This window comes from Rhipicephalus microplus, chromosome 1 (genome assembly GCF_043290135.1).
Source record: "Rhipicephalus microplus isolate Deutch F79 chromosome 1, USDA_Rmic, whole genome shotgun sequence".
In the NCBI taxonomy this organism is placed as follows: domain Eukaryota; kingdom Metazoa; phylum Arthropoda; class Arachnida; order Ixodida; family Ixodidae; genus Rhipicephalus; species Rhipicephalus microplus.
Window position 1 is genome coordinate 279,136,940 of NC_134700.1, and position 22,111 is coordinate 279,159,050.

Here is a 22,111-nt window from a genome sequence, read left to right on the forward strand (position 1 = left end):
TCTCGTAGTGCTCCTTCGACAGCACTTTTGCCGCGTTTTTCTGGCTTTCCACTAGCGCTTCAATTTGGCTTTCCACTAGCGCTTCAATCGAGAGATCCTCACTCTGCCCTCGAATGAGCGTCTCTCGATCAACTCTCGGCAGCTCGCTCCAACTTTCCGCTACAGGCGAGAGCGTTGCAACCCTCTCGCTCTGACTCAATGGCGCCACGTCGTCTCCCCCAGCGCATACCGCGCCGGCCGCTCCCGCGACGGGCCGCTCGCGTGACTGCTCACATGACTCATGCGGAAACTTTCCTTTCTGGGGTTCCGTCGACCCGCCGACAAGGTCACTTGAGAGTTCACCGCATGGAACCAGGTCAAGCTTCCGCGAAAACTTTCGCGCTTGCGATCGCGTGAGAGCCATGCACGCTAAGTTGGAGAAGAACGATTTGCCCTGCTCTTTGAGAAGCTGCTCCGAGTTGTTGGAGAAAAGATAAGAAAAACGACCCTTCAGCGCGGCAGACACAGCCGCTTCGGTGCAAAGCTTACCGAACGGGCCTTCAATGACAACGGTGGCGATTGGTAAGCGAACACTCTGCTCCTCGGCGACTTGCCTGATCCACGCGCATTCTCCTGTGAAGTCATCCGGAGACACCAATGAAGGATGGACAACGTCCATGGTTGCCGCTGAGTCTCTAAGTGCTCGGCACGTTTTCTCATTGACCCTAATTTCTTGGAGATACGGCTCCAACAACCGAATGTTTTTTTCTGATTCTCGGATCGTTGCGAAGGCAAACTTTTCCTGACAGTTTCTCGCGATGTGCCCTTCCTTTTTACAGTTGTAGCAGATTAGCGGCTTCCGTTTGTTTTCCGATTCAAATGCCTGTGTGGTAGAAACCTCACACGATTTCTCCGCTTCTGTTTGCCCTTCCCCTACACTGTCCTTCGTAAGAGACGGGTCCTTTTTGAAATTACGGTGCGGAACGGGTTTCCGTTGATCAGGTTTCGTTGAAAAGCCCTCTTTCTTTTCATCCTTTTCAACGCGCGCTGCCCTGCTATGCAACTTTCGGCGAGTATAATACTCCTCAGCTAACTCAGCTGCCTTGTTTAACTGTACGTCTCCAAGTCTGTCCTGCAGCCAAAGTTTGACATCCTCCTCGATGCAGCGGTAGAATTGCTCCAATGCAACGCATTCCACCACTTTATCGCGGTCGTCATAAACACCTTCGCCCTTGAGCCATTCAATCAAATCGGCTTTAAGACGAAACGCGAAGTCAACGTGTGACTCATTCCCCTTTTCAGCATACCGGAACCTTTGCCTGAAAGCCTCGGGTGACAACTTATAACGTCTCAAGAGCACTTCCTTAACCTCGTCATAGCTCTCAAACGCTTCCCTAGACAAGCAAGTTATCGCGTCGGACACTTCGCCGGGAAGAAGAGCTAGCAGGTTCCGCGCCCAAAGAGACTGCTCCAAAGCATTTCGCTCACAGACGTGTTCAAACTTGACGAGATACTTCGCCATGTCCTCGCCTACTACGAACGGTGGCAGTTGATCCCGAATTCTAATACCGCTGACCTGCATCGTCGGAGAAGCTGCGCTAGGCGCCTGCGAACACTGTAGGATTGCCAATTCTAGTCGTTTCAACTCTAGGCGCTCTTGTCTCTCGGCCTCCTCGCGCTCGCGAGCTTCTCGCCTTTCTTCACGTTCGCGAGCTTCGCGCCTTTCTTCACGTTCGCGAGCTTCGCGCCTTTCAGCCTCCTCACGTTCGCGAGCTTCTACCTCTCGCCTTTCAGCCTCCTCACGACGTGCTTTGATATCCACCCAGGCCTCATCGACTTCCTCAGCCGACACTCCCTCATCCTTCATGATCTCAAGGATCGCTTGCTTTCGTTTCGCACGGCCCAAAGTAATGCCGAGTTCCTCACAAATTTCGATGAGTTCCTTCACTTTAAGGTTTTCCATCGTTCACACTAGCCTCTTGCTGTTTCCCCTGTTAAGAATCTACTTGCCGTACCCACTATAAGCCTACTAGCAAGACGCGCAAGCAATTTTTCACACTCCCGTGTTACCCCCTCCGCATTAACTTTGGTTTCAAAGCGCTTCGACTTGGCTTGAAACGATCAAAGCTCACTTCAATGCTTCACACAGCCCTTCTCTAAACTACTACAACCTGAGCTAGAGTAGTCTGGTGAACTGAGGGGAAAACATCAGGCACTCACCGCATCGATGTCGCTGACGCCGGCCGATCCCGCAGCTGCCAACCACTGTTGAGAAGCCACCTCCGAAATCCCGCCGCTGACCTCCACTGTTGCGAACGACGGACCGATCCCGCCGAAGCCACCACTGTTGCGAACGACGGACCGATCCCACCGAAGCCACCACTGTTGCGAAAGACGGCGACGCCAACACGGCCCCGGAGGCGCCACTGCTTTCAACTCCGCCGGGAAGGTCACCAGCCGTTTGGTAGCGTATGTTTATCAGCTCGCGACTGCTTCTGCGCAGAGCTGATAAGACGAGCGGACGAGACGACGGTGAGTTAAACAAGGTTTATGTACAGCATATATACAGAGGCGTTACAATTTCGGCACTGGGGCCGACAGAGACTCGAAGAGCCGAGCTCTTCTCTCTAACACATAGTTCAGCCTTTCGCCTAAGACCGCTGACTCACACACATGTCGGCACTCCGACACGGGGACGCCTCTCACATAGGACCGCCGATCGCGACGCGCCGCAGGGCTTCTTTTATTTACACCGGGTCCAACCAAAATGTCCAATCAGAAGCGCCGCTGGTCGTCCGGGCAGATTCCGCCAATGGTGCCGCCGCGCCATGCGTCAGACCACCTGACACGAGGACGCCGGCTCGCTGTCACGTGCGCAACTGACTCACTGCACGTGGGCCAGAGGAGCGCCGCGCGTGTTCACGCCGTCGAGGTGATCGCGCCAGGCAGACTGCGGGCTGGCCTTGACCCAGATTGCCTTTTTCAGAGGCACGGTCGTTTGACGAGGACTCGCTGGCATAACACCACACTGCGGCGGATTTGTTAATCCTTTCGGCCCTGGCGGTGTCACTTGACACCACCGCACATTTCCCCTAGTAGCTCGGAAACGTAACCAATACTGCTCATTCTTGGGGACATAGCTCTTCAATTATCCCCACTGGAATTCACATCAATATTATGGCTCGTTTTCAGAGGTAGCAGCCACAAAGAAGAAGAAGCGTGACCGAGGTCTTCCGTGAAGCCGAGGCGCGTAAGTTGAGGCGGGTAAGCGCCATTTTCGGGACGACGTACCGAAGCTGTTTCAGTGAGTATTAGGCTGAAAAGTGAGACGTTGGTTTCCATTTTGTGTACACCATTGATTGCAGGAAAAAAAGAAGCATTTTTTTTTCATTTTCCAATCAATGGGCGCTAATTATCTAATTTGATGTTACGGTATGTAATAAAAAAATGCTTGTACCAGTGGCTCAATTTTTGTTTGTGGTCTTCTGAGGACCTAACTACGAGAAAAATGCGCACAAAAGTGTATCCGACAAAAATAAAAAAAAACAGGGCTGAAAGGGTTAAAGTACTGGTTGATCCGTGCACTTGAGCGTCACAAAGCAACGTGGGAGCTACGAAACCCAATCTGCACCGGGTAAATTTTAATCATTTGAGATTCCTGAAATATCTTGCCACTCAAAGACTTCGGTGGTATTACCAATGTCCAACAGAATTTCGTCTTTCTACCTATGCTCAGGACTGCCCAGGTAAACTCGACAGCCGGCGTATCCGCGTGGCTATTGAGCAACCACCACACCCGCCTTCTAAAGACTTTTCACCCACGACTGAATGACGTCACATATCCCAAGATTCGCTGGGAGCCAGCGTTTTTTTTTTTTCGTTCTCAATTGTTTTCTTCTTTTTCACTGAAATTAGCCGTAGCTGGGTACTGCTAATGAGGCTCATTTCTTTTTCGCGAAACTACCGCACTGCTTTCGCAGAACGAGGCAAGACGGTTTACGAGGGAACGTTATAGAGAACAGAGCATGACGGCGAGCGCAATTAAAAGGCGCTTGTGGCGTGGCCCGTCTGAACCGCTTCCACTCACGTGTCATTAACTTCACTTCTCGGGAGAAGATCGGACGGCCAAAAAAAAAAATGAAACGGCAAAATTTATATTACAAACATGTCATCTGGACTTACGATTCAGTGACCACAAATTTAAAGAAAAAGGTAAAGCGACGCAAAACAAGCTGAGTAGATGTTACGTTAAATTTGCTTAATCTCGTAGAGTTTGACTTGGTACTTAACGTGCGGTGCAAGTGACTGTCCAAGTGAGATTAGAAGGATGATATATTAAATCAGAAGCGTGAAGGACAGATGTGGTAATGTCTAAGTGGCCTTATTTATTTTGTAACAGTGAACTCATTAACGGCGCGTTAAAGAAAGAAACACTCGCATGCGTCATCTGGACTGCTGGCTCGAGGACGACACGTTTATGAACTAAACGCTGCTCCTATACGGTTAGTCAGATGCTGTACAGAATGCGAGAGAGGAAGAGAGAGAAGAAAAAAAAAGAAGAAATTGTGAGCTGGTTAGCGCTTTGTAGTTCAAAGACAATATTTAGAAAGCCCGAACCTACTTTTTGTGTTTCACATAATTATTTCCGTTTTATGTTCTCTCCGAATCGGAAGCATGTACTTGTTCGTAAGCAAGTACGAAAGAACCAGCAAAAAGAAAAAAAACTACTTCAAAAAGTCAACGAGTCTGAACAGACACCCGAATTTTTTTTTCATGCATTAATCTCTGTTAGAGACGACCATTCTACTTTGAGAAAACCACATTAGCAAATTATTAATGCCCGGCTGTGAGGTTGCACTCGACTTGAGTGGTATGACAGTGTCGAAGTTATTTATTCCTCAGCAAAGAGTTCCCAGCCAGACTCCTCATTACAAGTAGAACTCCTTTAAGATTTGTTGCCGGAATCTGCTTCTCTTTATTAATTCTGTGAGCTTTCGCAAAAGAATGACAGGAGTACTGCAGTTAAGTCTAAAAGAATGAAAAAGTTTGTTGCTGTTTAAGACGAAATAAAAGAGACGAAGTTGTCGACGTGGAGGCACACCAAACTGTTCTTTACTTGAACTCGGCGTTGTCTCTCACAACTCTCGGTCTCTCTCTCTTTGCTAACGAAATAAAGCTAGCTCTCTGTGATCGAAATCTCGACTTTCTCAAATTATCGATCGTGGCATGATAACAGAGTTGTCGTGCTTTCTCAAATGTCTCCAACCCAACTTCATAATTAAGAAAAAACAGAATGTTCGCTCTTCCTTGGCCGCCGGCGAGAACGAAATGACCCGTCAGTGATGGCCGCGCGTAGTATCCAAAATTAAAAGTTGTCTGACGCTATCTTATACTTAAGACACAATGACGTGTGGATTCTTTCTTTTGAAATAAGGATGATTATTTGTCATGTACGAGAAACGTGCAAGGCCTCGAAAGAAACAAGGACTAAATAGACTGTGAACCGTCACGCGCAAGGCACACAACTGCTGCCTACTCTTGCTCGAGGAGAAACTATAACGGAGACGAATTATACGATTCTCTGCTGCACATCTGCGACACTTGTCGCGAGAGTTGCCGTGGCACTTGTGATTCGTGTCCAGCCGGCCCCGAGGGCCTGAGTCCGAAAAAGAGTGCGTTTTGGCAGTGTTGTGATTGCGTCTTTATCAGAACTGTGATGAGTAGAAGTGAGTAACAAAAGGCAATTGTTCAGACAATGAAAACGTTTATATTTCACATTGCGTGATAACCACGTGTGGTTATTGTCTATGGTTAGTTTCTCCTCAATGGCACATGCGGACACATGTCATAGAAGCATTTCTCGATATAGCGTTAAAGCCGAGCAGAAGCGAAAGTTTTAAACATCATTTCAATATTCAATATTGATGTCACACTTTCCTCTGGATACATGGTGGTGTGGTTAGTGCATCGATCGCCGATTGTTTGTTTAATTGTGAGAAAAGGCTTTCCCACGCCTGCAAAACAGCGTTGTGCTTTCCCACCGATGTCGGAAATTTTTAATCAAGGAGACACACCTATTTCACACTGGTGCACATGCTGATTGATAAGTGGGGCTGAACGTCCCAAAACCACCATATGAATATGAGAGACGCCGTAGTGGAGGGCGCCGGAAATTTCGACCACCTTGGGTTCTTTAACGTGCACCCCAATCTGAGCACACGGGCCTACAACATTTCCGCCTCCATCGGAAATGCAGCCGCCGCAGCCGGGATTCGATCCCGCCACCTGCGGGTCAGCAGTCGAGTACCTTAGCCACTAGACCACCGCGGCGGGGCAATTTAGTGAAAAATCTGCACACGTTTATTTTGAAGCGAATCGGTGAGACGAGACATGCATGTATGAGTATAAAGGGTCGACGTTCCATATATTTCCTTCATTAGGTTGTCTAGAGCAGCAGCTCGGTTTTCTGAACATGGCTCTCACGTGCTGCTTGCTATGCGAGCCACAGACTCTTCAGTGAACGCGATCGATAGAGAGATGATGTATGGAAGCTGTCGAAAAGCGCCCTCACTCTGTAGAAAAGAGCAGAGAATACGCGATCGGCTCTCGAGAGCGGTCTCGTCCTCATCAGAAGACTCGTAAACCTCTCTCTACGCGACCAAGGCACTCCAGAAAACTTAGTGTGAGTAGAGAACAAAAAGATGAAAGAGAAACAAGAAAAGTTGGCAGCGTAAAGCCCCTGCAAGAGAACGGGGAGTCTTTGATGCGAGGCTTTGATCCGAGCATCGGCGTATTCACGATACAAGTAGCCATCCCTTCCGGAAGGGACACTCATTGTTCACGTCGTAGCGTTAAACAAACGGAGCTCCGGTCTATAGGAAGCGTGCTGAACTGTATGTGCGCATAGGCGAAAGTATTGCAGCAACTTTATACTTGGGGCTTTTGTTGGATACTTATTTTCGTATTTTGCTTCGTATAGATCTGATGGCCTCCTAAGTTCTTATGGGAAAGCAAAGTGCGTCACATTTGTGAGACACGCAGCGCTCTTTTATGCAGGCTCACTTTTTTTTTTCATTTTTGGTTATGTTCTACGCTTTTGTGCCTATCTTTTTATTTCCTCCTACCGGAAATATATCGAAGCGCCACTGTTGTATGAACGAAAAAAAAAATTATTGCACCATGTATATATTTTTCTTTCTCGTGCGCTTTTAGTCCGCGGCGGATGAGAGTAAAACCAAGGATTGCTCGCATTAGGCAGCTTTTGCCATTTAATATTATATTTTGTTTTACAATTAAGACGCAGCATATATTCAGTGTTCAGTGAAATCGGGAACCACGCATGATGAGACTTTTCAGCTTAGAAAAGAAGAAGGTAAGAAACTTGTAGAGTGGATGTTAAGGAAAGTAGTTTTCTTAGGGAAAGGTAGGAGAGGAGATCCCACCTAAAATAAATGTGGAAGACAAAGAGCATTAGAGATACACTGTAAAACTCGCCTCAGAAGCCCCCCATCAACATTTTCTTTGCCACTGGTCTAGCTCTATCACGTGCTTCATAACAAAGCTGAGGAACCACGTTCGTATGGTGGTGAGAAAACCGCCGACATGTATTTGCCAAAAACGTTTTTCACACCGCAGCTACAGGCGGGCCCGTGACAAGATCAACGAGTGATTTCGATGCATTTCTAAGAGTGTTTGACTGTTACTTTATGATGTTTGCCATGCATGGAACAAATTACGGTATTATAAATGCTAGAAGCGCGAGCTACACAGAAGGAATGACGCGAGATGACATTGCCTAATGTTTAGGCGACCTTCTACGCCGTATGCCTCCTCACCACGGTCTTTTATTTTCCGTTTAACTCCGCGCTACTGGAGCTTCCGCTACCACAAAACTAGGAAGCCTGAAGAAGAAAACGAAATGGCAAGCGTAACCGTCGAACCGTGCCCGGTTGTGCGTAAATCGCCCATTCCCGAAATGTCGATACCCTCTAATGGTGGCCCTCGCGTTCCGCCCCGCCCTTTCTATTTTATTTATGACCGGGAAGTCGGTCACGCGACGAAAGAACCAAGTGTTCATTTTTCTCGCGTTCGCAATGTGCCGCGCGGAATGTTGTCGAGCTGCGCGGTTTCGTGGTTTCGGGCACGAGACACTGTGCGGGGACGTCGGCCACTGTGCCGGGCACAAATCGAGCGCGGTGTTGAAACGAGGCGCACCGTGCGAAGATGTCGTGATCCGTCTTTTCTTCTTATTCTTCTTTGTATTTTTCGTCTTCACACCAAATGCAGGGTAAAACACGGATGAAAGGGGCGAGAAGACATTTGCCGAGAGAGTTGTCGCAAATTGTCGCCGTCGCCGAGGACGAGCACTTCACTTCCGCGGTGAAACAACTCCGTCGTGCACGCACCGACTCACACGGAGCATTCGTTGCAGCGCAAGAGATTTGCAGCGGAGCGTGAGGGTTGTATTTCTTTCTATCACTCTCTTTTTCGTGAAAGGAATCGCATAGTCCACTACACTTGTATTACCGACACCAATTTATTATCGTTTTCCTTGTCTTACGCGCGGCCATTAAAAATGAGATTGGTGGCAGCCCCGCGCTTCAAGAAAAAGGTGATGACGAAATGATTATGATTCAACAAAAAAACTTGGTGGTGCCACTGCTGAAGTTCCTCCATTTGTGTCCCGAGATTTCCGACTGAGAAGAAAAAACAAAGTTGAAGCTCTTGTCCTCAATTTGTCATCGCGTATACAATATTTTTATTTTTTACGCGAGAGATTGGGGCATCCATCAAGTCAGAAGTGAGATGCAGAAACGAAGCAAAGTGCTTTTGTGAAGTAAGCTGTTTAAAGTTCTATACTGAGCCGGAAAAGATTGAAATGCCGAGGTAGGAAAGGTTGTGCTAACGCATCATTAGTTAGACCAAATAAGGTGATAGTACCTTCAAAAAATTGATCCGGGACACACCAGGGTGCCTTAGTGCAAAGGTAAAAAGTGAGAAACAGAGAACCAGAATTCCCCGTGGATGTACTGAATTGGTGTAATTGGATGCCAATAGTTGCAAACGCCTATCATTAGCGATATCATTATTACAGAAAGAATAATCTTGGAATGGATGAAGAGGGTAATTTTTCTTTTGAGTTTTAGGAAAAGGCACACCATAACGAGAGAGACTTATACTAGGTGACCAATAATGCCATGTCTCTAAATGACTGTAATATTTAAATGTTGAAAACTGATGACTCATGACACTCCTACTGGAATTCTCGACCATGTGCGACTGTTTTTCGTTCGTGACACCCTGTATTCGAAACTTTTTTCAATACAAAACCACCAATTGTTTTCAAGCTCAAACTACACCATTCAATCGCTATTGTCGAATATTTGTACAACACACCGCTGGAAGTTCATAGTTACTTCGGAAGATTAAAACATTTGTCCATATCTACTCTTTATGACCAATAATACGAACATGAACGCAAAAACATGACACGAATCACAGACGTTCGAGCCATCAAGCGTCGTCATATAGGTGTCCGAATTTCACCTTGAAGCGCAGCGCGTCTGGTAAGAAAACTCGATGGGAGCTTCGTTAAGTACAGAAATCGATAGCGCAGCCTGAGGCAGCTGATTTAGGTGTCTTCGAAAGTCTCTGTCGAAATGTCGTCAAAGGGCGCTGCCAAGCAAAGATTTTCCGAAGGAAGGCCAGTTGTGAAGCCCGCGGAGACTTTTCTAATATTGATCCGGAAACCTACAATCTTCGAGACAGGCGCCGCTGACTCGACACGCTACATCGCACCACGCGCGGACATCACGCTCTAACAAACTAGTTTCCATAGCAGCGGCGAAAAAAAACGATGAAACACAAATGCAGCCAGAAAAGTGCGGCTCTAACTTCTCGCTTTAAAACCTAGGATGTAATTAAAAAGGGGTTTCATTGTGTGCAATTTTTTCAAAATAACATTCAGACATGTTTAGTTTGCTACTTCACTGGTTGTTTATGGAGAGGAAAGTTTCGAAATGCTTTTCGAAGCTTATATTTATCTCACCTCGCAGTTTGTCGTTTATCTTTTCCATTTTGTATTATGTCCTTTTTTCCCTATCCTTTCAGCCATTGTTTCTTTGCTTCCGAAAGGCTAGGACAGGCACTGTGCCCCTCTAAGTGGCAGTTGTCAGCTTGCATATTATTTCCTATGGGTCCTTGTGTGTACGTGTGTGCATATCAGGCGATGACGACGACGACAACAACAACAACAACAACAACAACAACAACAACAACAACAACAACAACAACAACAACAACAACAACAACAACAACAACAACAACAACAACAACAACAACAACAACAACAACAACAACAACAACAACAACAATAATAATAATAATAATAATAATTTTTATTACAACGCTTTGTAAATTGTTTCAAGCAGTATATGCAACTTTTGCCTGAACGTTAAAAAAAAGAGAGGTGTATGGGTTGTTCTTTGCTGAGGGTACTCATTTTTTCACGTTTGTGACTCTTTAAAGAGACATGTTTGCTCCATTTTGGTTGCCGCAACGCTCTGACAAGAGCGTAATGATCTCCGAACAGAGTTAACGTGTCTCTCTAAAGAGAGCCGTACGCGCGGCAAGTTAGTCCTTATGGATGAAGACAATACTTTGAAGCCTTACGCTACATAGCGCGAGCCTTCATCACCTCTCTCTCTCTCTCTCTCTCTATATATATATATATATATATATATATATATATATATGGAAAGAAGTGTATACTTATTAAGGGTTTGTTTTTCCGCGTTTTGACACGATAATAATGAAATCTAACGGACAATATTGCCGAGGAAAGTATAGGGGAGATTATTAGAGCGAATGGTAAGGTAAATGTGACGAAAGAAAAGTGGGTGAAAAGATAACTTGCCGTGGGCAGGATCCCAACCTGCGTTATCTTTTCACCCACTTTTCTTTGTTCTCATTTACAATACAATTGGCCTAATAACTTCCCCTATACCTTCCTTGGCATTATTGTCTGTTAGATCTTATTAATATTGTGTAAACACGAAAAGCGAGCCCTTAAATATACACTTGTTTCCCTTATTCATTAACGAGGGTCTCGTACTGGCAGACTTGGTGCCTTTAGGTTGTATACGAGGGACTATTTGGTCAGCTGCCAGTTAGTAATAAGTTCACGTGCTACGTGACGCCAAACAGGCTCATAAAGAGTGCGCCACACTCGCCACCTAGGCTACTAGTTGCGCTGACTGACACTCCCACGGTCAAACTGACATAGATACCCAACAAAGTGGCAGGGGGGATAGCTGTCGTGGTAGCTCAGTGGTAGAGCATCGAACGCGTTATTCGAAGGTCGCAGGTTTGGATCCTGCCCCCGGCAAGCTATCTTTTCACCCACTTTTCTTTCTTCTCATTTACAATACAATTGGCCTAATAACTTCCTCTATACCTTCCTTGGCATTATTGTCTGTTAGATCTTTATATATATATATATATATATATATATATATATATATATATATATATATATATATATATATATATATATATATATATATATATATATATATATATATATATATATATGGCTTTTTAAAGACGGCGACGGCACAATACCCTCAGTTTGCGTCGTCGTGCAAGCGACGAACGCCTTTTCGAACGGTGGTCCAGTGTTGTTGGCAACGCAAGTCACGTTGTCATGTGACGCGGAATCAATGTGGCGCAATGTGTGTTACAGCATGGGCACGCTTGGTCAAGTACGGTTGTGGGGTTTATTCGTTTTGACGCGACGAAATCAAGCTCACGACACGCGCGCACGAGTGGAAGAAAAAACAAAATGCCTCGCTGTCGATTCTCGGCATCCGTAATTCAATCTACGAAGTCTTCTGCGCCATCTGGTATTTTTGCCAATTCCTTCTCCTATCGGAATAGCGTTCACGATGGCACTACAGGTGGTGTAAACAGAAAAAGGCAACAGTAACAGCGGCAGATATTTACGAAGGTATCGAGCAAACACTAAAGAAAAAATACGCGTGACAATACATATAGACCCACTCATTCGTATAGCCATTCGCGGTCCCCTTAAACCAATTTATCAAAACATGGTAAATAAAGAAAACGTTTGTCATCGATTCGCAGAAACGTACACTCCAAACAAAACAAAACAAAAAAGCTTGGTCGCGAGGAATTGCTTTCTGCGTTCTGTTTATATTCCGAGCAGATTTGTAAACACCGCGGTCTTGCTTTCGTTTGCTTTGTTGCTTGTTTGTCTACGATCTCGCTATATTATGTCACAAACGGATCGAGAAGTGCAAAACGGTGAATAAGAAAATAAGCGATATGGCGGGATTGATGAAATGCATCGATAAGCTATTACGAAATAGCACGAACCCGATGATTCTGGAAATTACCACGTGAAGTGTACCTCGGTGAGCGTTGCAACGGGCCTGAACACAATGTATGAAGAAATGAATCTGCGAGTGAACAAAGAGGCGTATGTCGTGATTATCCCTGTAGAGTGCAAATGAAAAAAAAACGAACAAGAAAACTGGGAAACCGAAAGAAAAAAAGAGCGAAAGAAGGGTAGAGAGGTTAACTGCAGAAAATTTCCCACTCACTACCCTTTACATGAAAAATAAGAAAAACGGTGTAAAGGCATGAAAAGGGCAAGCTTTTGAGAACACTTCTTGCACAAAAGAAAATGTTATATTTGTATTTTTCTGAAGAAAGCAAGCTTCAGTGCCCCTCTCTCTGTTTTTAGCTTTTCTCTTTTTAACGTCCTGAAGAAAGAATAAAACAACGTTGATAAAAGACGGCAGGGGCATATAACTTCGTCGAAAAATAATTCGTAACTGTAGGAAACCTATGATAAGTCCTACAATTTGTTTGCCCTTGGTGGAGTGAACGTGTGTTAGGAGTCAGTATAAGAATATTTACTTGCAGCCACGTCCCGCGCTAAGGCCAATAAAAGAAGACTGTTTGAAGAATCAGATTCGTGAGAAGCGCCGCCATTTCGCTGCTGAAATCATTGTAAAGGATCCATACTTGCGACTAAACCTGGCAGACTTTGATGCTAGCAAGAGCAATAAACACATGTGGAGCACTGATCTTCATCAAACTTAGATAGATACACAACTGTCAGTGTTAATGCATACATATTCATGCAGTGGTATATTTATATACCTCGTTTAAAATATTAATTTTCGATCTTCAATTAAAACTGCTGTTCTCTCTTTCTCTTTACGATTTCTTATGCATAAGCCTATATGCTTAATGAACACATGTTTTATCGCTCACAAGCTATTTGTAACTAATTCCAGTTTTTCTTTACAAAAGTAAGTATGTGTGTGGCGGAGGAAGTGGCTGGAGGCTGAGACAGGAATAATTATCTCTTGCACAAACACAGCCAATGTTGTTCTTGAATGTTCAGGTGGTATAGCGCGACTGTTTTCAAGCTCTGTCGCACAAAAATGAAATTGATTGATTTGTGGGGTTTAACGTCCCAAAACCACGCTATGATTATGGGAGACGCCGTAGTGGAGGGCTCCGGAAATTTCGACCACATGGGATTCTTTAACATGCACCCAAATCTGAGCACACGGGCCTACAACATTTCCGCCTCCATCGGAAATGCAGCCGCCGCAGCCGGGATTCACACCCGCGAACTGCGGGTCAGCAGCCGATTACCTTAGCCACTAGACCACCGTGGCGGGGCCAAAATTGAAATTGAAGTGCAAGTTATACCACGCGACTTTCCGTTGTCATTGAATTTCGTTGTCTCTGATTTGAGCGGAGTAGCCTGCATGGGCCTGCTGTAGCTTGTTATTTATATCTGTACAAAGCCTCTTCTTTCAGTGAAGTTTTCTTTCAGAAATGCTCTCGAAGTATTCAATATAAACCGATGTCTTCTTCACGCACCAAACTTTGGTTGTTTCCATTACGTACATTACGTAATGTTGAACACTGACGCTTTGGTAGGGTTTTTTTCTTAAAGTAATTCGCAAATAAATACAGGATACCGTAAATGGCTACATCTTTGTGCGCAGTATCCATCCAGAACTCCAGTGCTTAGCAACATTAGCCACTTAGAGTGTCGTTTGAGCTGCACGGGGTGGAAATTTTGGGAAGGTTAAGAAACCGTGTACTGTCGTATTGTGCTTAGCACTTCAAGAAGCGCTTAGTATTACCACTATTAACCAGTATTCCCCGTGCTGGTTTTAATGAGTAGTTGCTGTAGGTCTCACACAGCCGGCTTACTAGACACTTGCACACTTCAATGTTGTGTACTTGGGTTTAGTTATGCTATGCATTACTCAAAAGTCGTCAAGGCAAAGCGTTATTGCACTTGTGCCACCGAGCCACCGATATTTCCTGGCGGGATTCAATGAATTCGTATTTCTCACCGAGCACCACTGCCATATCTACACGCAGAAGAGTAGCACTGATTGGGATTGAGTACCGCTTACGATTGGGGGGGGGGGGGAGGGGGTTAGAAAAAGGGGGTAACGATTTAGAGCACAGGGTACTCTACTATGGGAGAGCTTAAAGCCGTCCAGACTCGGGACAGTTAGCGTGCCCGATTTTCATACTATGACGCCTAATGCAAGGCTATTGTTGGCGGTTGTGTTTCCCGACGTGACCAGGCCCACCGAGCTCTCCTTACATTTATGAACCAAACGGACGTGGCCACCCTTTTATAGACAGTATTTTGTATTTTTTTATTTATGTTTTTTATTCAAACTCATTGAAGTCTTCGTCATTCTTTTTCATTCCTCATCTTCTTTCTTCTTTCTTTCCTCTAATCTTCGTTTCCTCTGTTTCTACCCTCCTCCCGAAAGAGTGAGAAGGCGTTGTGCCCCTCCAGGTGGCAGTTGCCAGCTTGTTCTCTCCCTCTTTCCTCCGTGTCCTTGTGTGTCTGCGTATGCAAATAAATAAATATATTGTTCGCTACAGCTGCTTGGATTAGTGCGAATGTCGGACAGTGATGACCACGTGGTCGGCGATATTTACCGATATTGAACTCCTGCTGGCAAACGCCGGCTGCGGTCACTAAATGATGGGCGCCAGTGCCACCTAACATGACGCTATTGTCTTCATTCGATCAAGGCCTGGTTATCCAGTTTTATACAATATTCTCATGCCCTATGAAACATCACTACTTGCTTGCTAGTATTCGTTCAACTAAAAACTATTGTTCGGCCGAGTACAAAAGCCGACCGAAAAGTGCTTCAGAATATTTCACGGCTTCGTCCTTCGTCGCGTTGAACGAACCTCTTGGCCGCTGTGTACCTCGCAGGTGTGCCGGTGCCATCGGTCACGTGGCGACGTGACGGTGCCGAGTTGATGCGCGAGATGGAGCCGGGCTCTCGCGACTTGGATGGCGTGGTGCGCAGTTCCGTCGTCATCGACACCCTGACGCGCGACGACCTCCTCATGGAGCTGAGCTGCGAGACCAGCAACATCATTGGCGGACCTTTCGAGGCCTCGGTGCTCGTCGACCTGACGCGTGAGTATAACACTCAAGCGTCCCTTTTTTGTTTTTTTTTTGTTTTTTTGCAGGGAAATTTAGAAGATTATGGGGTTTAACATTATTGATTCACCTTTTTTTTCGTTTTTTCGTTCATGCAAACGTTGCTTTTTTGTGCTTCGCAATAGTAGTGTAGTGGCTGCGGTTCTTGACAGCTGAATTGAAGGTCACGGGATCGAGTCCCGGTCGCGGTGGCTGCATTTGCCTGGAGGAGGAAGTGCTAGATGTATGTGCACTTAGAATTATGTGGGTGTTAAGGAAAACCTCGGTTTAATAATAATAATAATAATAATAATAATAATAATAATAATAATAATAATAATAATAATAATAATAATAATAATAATAATAATAATAATAATAATAATAATAATAATAATAATAATAATTTATTTACTGTGCCCTGGAACATCCGTGGGGTCTTAGTCATTACTTCGTTTTGATAGGTGACCCACACTCACACATAACAAAATAGGTGTAAACATCCATTCGCGGGGTTTGTAATGGAATAACCATTCTAGTATGTACTATATACTCCCTTAATAACTAATTAGTAAATGTTTGCTGACCTGCATTTCATTACCATCACTTACTAAGACGGTAGTGCATTTTGTGACAAGCGAATGATTAGTATTTAGTTAGTGGCTATGCCGAACTTTCTTGAGAGTGTAGGGTTTCAATCGACTCGGGGTTTTCTCACAGCGACCGTCGCCTTTTACGTCGTATAGTATTTTCTCGTTGTACGTAGTCAGGATTCTCGGCTCTTAGCGAGTGGTGAGAGGTGAATTCGCTGTTACATTTCTCAAAGTACACATGTCTGAAAGAAGGAATTAACAGAGCTAACACGGGAATAAGGAAAGAAGACACGTTAACGGGCGTTGGTGAGCTTAGGCGCATTCATAACTCACCATCACAAGAACAGAGAGAACCAAGCAACGCTATAAAGGCTGTTGGAAAAAAGTGACTCTCGTTATATCAGCAGTGCCCGAGACCCACGTTTAGTCAGGTTTAGTCGGGAGACGCGGTTGTCACAAATGCAACATCGAGAACATCCGATCTTTGTGTTACACAACAACGCTATACCAGTAAGCGTAGCAGTCCATATTTTCTGCCGTGGTACATATATTTGTAACGCCCCTCGCAACTTCCAGCATTCCTTGCGTCTTAAAGTGTACATCTGTGTACGACACACAGATTCCCACACCGTCAAAGGTACATCGCCAAAAGCGGAAGACATCGCATCGTGCTTTCTATCTATCCTCTACCAATGCACAAAACAACCGAAGCTGTAAAACGAAGAAAAAAAGCAACGGGGAATTGCCACTCGATGTTCTCGCGTCAACTTCACGCCATCGGACAGCTTAATGGCCTAATGTTGCACTGACAGCAGAAACGGCTCCTTTCGACGAAGGCTACCAGCTCTGCTGCACTTTACGCACCGGAAAGGGAACTCCCGCAAACTTCCGATGCCCTGGGGCAATCGTGTACGGAAGCGCAATGTGGTCGATAAGAAGTTTATTTCCTGTGGCAGCAGAACCTCATACTAAACCTCTCTCTAAGCAGCGCCACCAACGCGTGAGCCACGTGGCATCACCGTCAGTAATGCATCTGACTAAACTTCACGATGACGCAAATGATGGCCGACTAGTTTGCAAAGGCACTAAACATCCCGGTTCAATCTTTGCTTCCCGTTTCACGCAATTTTTCTTCTGCATACCATACTTTTTCGCATGTGACCCACCCCTGCATATAGCCCGCACCCCAAACGTTTACTCTGCAAAGCTTAAAAAGGAATATACGTGTATATGCCCTGCGCAAACCGCGCACACCACTTTTCATGTACTTGTACATGAAAAGTGGGTTGCGGCTGTTTTTTGTGTCAGTTATATGCGAGAAAATACGGCATTTATACCACAAATCAAGCGCTCCTATATTATGCCTAGTTTGTATTCAAAGCTCCGTTAAGCTTGAAGGGTCTGTTTCACTACGAGCTTCAAAATTTTCTACAAAAAATCATAGACTCCACCTTTATTTTCTCCTAATTTGAGAGTGAACAACAAGCATGCGCTTATTCTCAAACGCGCGAATATCACCTTATGCAAGTTTAACATTTATTATTTTGCCTCTCTCGTGTTGAAGCCCTTACTTCTTTTATAATTTATTTTTGTTTTCATCTTTGGCTCGTCACTCATGGCCAAAGCCTGGCAAAAAAATTGCATTCTACTATTACTTACCCAAAAGAAATGAATATATATTTTGCGCGCACGGCCCGCTAGGACTGAGGCTAACCAAATTTTTCTCACCAAAGATCACCCGAGCTCAGACTCGAAGCCTGATTTTTGTCTGAGTAAGTAAACTTAAGAGTTCTTTATTGCCGACCAATGCTCATAGCCGCAGCCTTATGTACTTTAAGGCTTAATCTTGTCCAACGGGATAAATGATTGAAAGCACTAGAACAGGCCAGATTTGGCTGTATTCATCAAGTAGTGTGGTTCGAGCAGCCGTATATTGCATGTCAGTGCTTTCATCGCATAAAGACGTAACACATGGAAGAAGTAAAAACTTGGCGTGCAATTATTATGCAACTTTCGATGCGTGTTTAATAGCGCAACTTCCGATGTTGTCCGCTCTGGAACACCTCATCTGGTCCTAAATTATTGCGTCGATGTAGTGGACGTAGCTTGTCTCGCTTTGGTTCTGTGTTCAAGACGGACAACTAGTTACATTCACATCAGGTCGACTTCTCAGAGACATCTCACTGGTAATAACCTGCAAGACCCATTAAAGCGGGCACTCCTCCCCCCCTCCCCCCTTCAAAGTTGCAATGATACCAGTGGGTCGATGCTTTAACGGGCGCTTAATGGCGTGGTCTACTTTGCCAACTGGCGCAATGCCAAGCTGTCCACGTCATTAGCCTAGTACGTTCAAGGGATGACCCTTAGCCCGGCTACGAGCGCGTAGCAGATGCGAATGTTGAAAGCGTCTGTTTTCGTCACTCCTGACTCATCAGACGTGTTGATAGAGGAGCGGTGACAACTATTTCTGTCTATCGCTGAAATAGATCAAGCTGCAGCCTGTCGTTATGTGGAATGAGCTGCAGTGCACACACACACACACACACACACACGCACACACACACACACACACACACACACACACACACACACACACACACACACACACACACACACACACACACACACACACACACACACACACACACACACACACACACACACACACACACATGGATACGTATTACCCAGCTATATCGCTTGCGACATGTCGTAGAATCAATACCCCAACGGTTTTTCGAAGGCAATCATATTGACACAATTCTGTATTGCGGTTCAACGATACCTGATGGATACCTTTTCTCTCTCTTTTTTTACTAGGACCTCTTGGTCAGTATTGTGCAGTCGGTTCCTCTTGCAGCATTTTAATAGCCTTGGCCCGCTACACTGTCTCTTCTCGCACTCGCGATCTTTTCTTTGTGTTTTCTGGCCTCGTTTGTAGCTTATCATCGTTCCGCTTCGTTACAAAATTACTTGTCCATTACTAATAGCTCTTACAGACGTCCTGTCTCTTTGGTCATTAGGAATGGTGAACGCTCAATTTTTATTCAGCCCTCTGATGCCAGGCGGCGAAATTGGATATGCCTCTGGCTGCCCTAATTACGGATGTTCACTAGTTACTACTAGCTCAGGCTCATTAGACTAAGCTGGCACGTATTGGCTGAAGAGGTCCCTTGACCAGATAATCGGAAGAAAGAACGGTGTGCGTAAAGTCTAAACACTCAAAATGTTGAAACATTTCTAAGGCGACCTAACGAATTCCGGTAGCACATGGAATGAAGCAGTACAAAAAGCCGTCTGTATTCCACCCTGTCAACTGCAGTATTTGCATGTAAAACGTAGTGACAAAGTATTCGATATACTAAGAATCAAGCGTTGTATCCCGCAGTAGCACGTACGGTGCTAGGGCAGTATGAAGAACCAGTAATGGTGGCCGTTCAGAGCTGTCTAATCGCTAAATTTGGATTTATGGTCCTGTTATAAAACTCGTGGAGTGCTCTTCCTTGCTTATATGCTCGCATTCAGTGAATTTATTCATGATTTCTCAACAGAGGACAAAGAAAATGAAATGCTGAAAGCTATTATGCAGGAGACAAGACAGCGTGCTTTTTTAACCGCCGAGAGAGCTTTCGAACGAAATTTTTCCGGACGTTTTCTATTTATCATTATTACCGTCTATAACAAATATCAGCAAACATCTTAGCGTAAATGAAAGGAAATTTACCATCACTTGTTTCTAGCACAGTCCCACTTGCAAGCTTATACAAATATTTCACTAAGAAAGCTTTTTAATTGCTGAAAACTTAGTCCTGATCCTGGGTTTAAACCCGGAACCAATGCCTTCCCCAGGAGGCGGGTCGCTCTACAAGCTGAGCTCACCAGAAAGCTGGAAATTGTCAGTGCGAGGGGAATTCATCCACAATTCCATACACATGGACACATATTATCTTGCGGGATCCCGCAGAACTGATGTCCAATAGTGATGTAGTTTAAATGTTCGAGAAAATTATCATTGCAAAGCGTGATGTCATTAAAAGTAGTCTGAATGCTCACTTATAGATTCCTCAAAATGTTACCATACCCGATGAGTGCACGATGTTCTCTGCTAGCTTTATTTAGAATCACGTCTTCTTGTGAGACAAACGCTTTAAGTTTCTAGTAAATCTGATGGTTTAATTAGTTGAAATAATTTGAATGGTATGGCTTCACTATTGCACTTCTAATAATTAGTTGCCTGCTGTGTTGTGTGGTACGTCCAAAGAAGATGTCTAGGACATGATGAGATGATTGGAGCCCACTGCTGGGTGTCGCGATTCAAGGTCATGAACTGGTAATCCCCAAGGCCGGGCAATGAAAGTCATAAAGGTTACCCCAGCCTAAAGGTTACAAAGAGATTGCAGGGAAAGAAAATTCACTAAAGCCAGAACTGAGGCGCGCGTGTTCTGTCTGAGGCTACTTAACAACTGAGTGATACAATATCACAAGCGAGTCGGCTGGATGCATCAAGACGTTTCGCAATGGCGCAAGTATTTGTCCGAGCTTAGCAACCACTTAGCGCAGAACGTCTGGGTGCTCCTTTAGCGCAGCATTCAGAAACGATTTAGCCATGGCTGCTTATTGTGACAGTGCGGTGTATCGCTGCGTTGGTAAGGTGTGTGTGTATATATACCACAAGCAAGAGAAAAGTGCCACGTAGACGAAAAATGAAAGGCAAGGTTTGCTTTCGTGTCACATTTCAGGCAGGTGTCAAATGACATGAGTATGCAAACCCGTACCAGCGCGCACTCGGGCATCTTATCAGCAACGCAACGCTGCCCTAGGAAAACAGCGACCAAACCTATAACACGGTACCTATAACACGGTAGTGTGGATGAAGGTGAAGAAGAAGTAATCAAGAATAATAAAAGGAGTGGAAGAAATAAAAAGAAACTAAACAGAGTCTTCAAGAATATAAACGAACGATGTGCGAATGGCCATGCGGCGCACGGTCATGGTGAGTATGCAAGGATTCGGCTTCACCGCAAGCGCGTCTTGCGGTGAAGCCGAAACAGACGCCGCGAGACGGGATGTGAACGCATTCACGTCGGTGTTGCCATTATAGGCTTTGCGATTGATGTTATACCCGTTCGACCGTCGACCGAGACGCCGCTGGTTGCCGCCGCTGCCACTGCCGCGAAGAGTCGTGAGTGGGTTGACCTCTTTCGCTTTGGTATTCACAAAACGCGCTCCTCGTCGCGACGCATCTGAAACCATCGCTTTTTGCCTCCTCTCAAGTCTTTTTATAGCGTATTCCTGTATGACTTCTTCTTGCATCCATCCTATTATGCATCTATATGTTCCCGGAAACCGGCCATCCTTCTCTCATCCACAACCACCCTCTCTCAAAAACTTCTTCACTTTCTGCTTTAGTTCCCCTTTTCTTTTGCTTTATGCCAGTCGAGAAGCACGCACCCTACAGTGCATATTTTTCCACTGTCACTTCTTTTATGATAACTTTATTGTCAATCTGGGAGTTCTTACATGCCGCTGCATTTTTTTTTTGTGACATGTCTGCAGACGCTTCTCTTCTTTCCCTCCTACACAATACACTCCCACTCGAAATCCTTCCTTCTTTTCCTTTAGTCCCTTTCTCCCCCGCCCCCTTTTTTTTCGTGGGGAGTACGGGGAGAAGGGGGATGTATTTGTTTATGCATACTATACGCATTATTTATTTTTTTTGCCTTCGCACTTCCAGTACATATATGCCTTTGAAGAAACTCATTCTCCAGTGTGCCTCTGTTTATGGCACGCCTCTCTCGCGTGCCGTCTCTTGCGTTTGTCAGAGGCAGCGGGCGCGTCATTCCGCATTATTGTAAGCGTTATTATACCCGCAGTCGCCCGCCATGATCGTCCCTATACGGCGCTTGCGTGGCCCTTTCTGTAGCTCTAACGCTTCTTGGTGCTGCGAAGAGGAACCGAGGCTGTTGGCCTCTGCACAAGGAGAACTGACGCCAAGAGGGAGAGAGGGACAAAGAGCGTAGCTTCA

The 22,111-nt window shown here is 45.2% G+C and overlaps 1 protein-coding gene and 1 long non-coding RNA gene across 2 annotated transcripts in view; one reads left to right on the forward strand and one right to left on the reverse strand.

Moving 5' to 3' along the window:
- Positions 1-22,111, forward strand: part of LOC119165277 (B-cell receptor CD22) — a 232,241-nt gene that overhangs the window by 123,020 nt on the left and 87,110 nt on the right. The window contains exon 4 of the mRNA XM_075895844.1: positions 15,281-15,490. Coding sequence (XP_075751959.1) covers positions 15,281-15,490 — 210 coding nt within the window. The remainder of the gene's footprint in view (positions 1-15,280; positions 15,491-22,111) is intronic.
- Positions 14,748-22,111, reverse strand: part of LOC142817902 (uncharacterized) — a 98,047-nt gene continuing 90,683 nt past the window's right edge. Inside the window, exon 3 of the long non-coding RNA XR_012895415.1 lies at positions 14,748-14,899. This is a non-coding gene — a long non-coding RNA (uncharacterized LOC142817902). The remainder of the gene's footprint in view (positions 14,900-22,111) is intronic.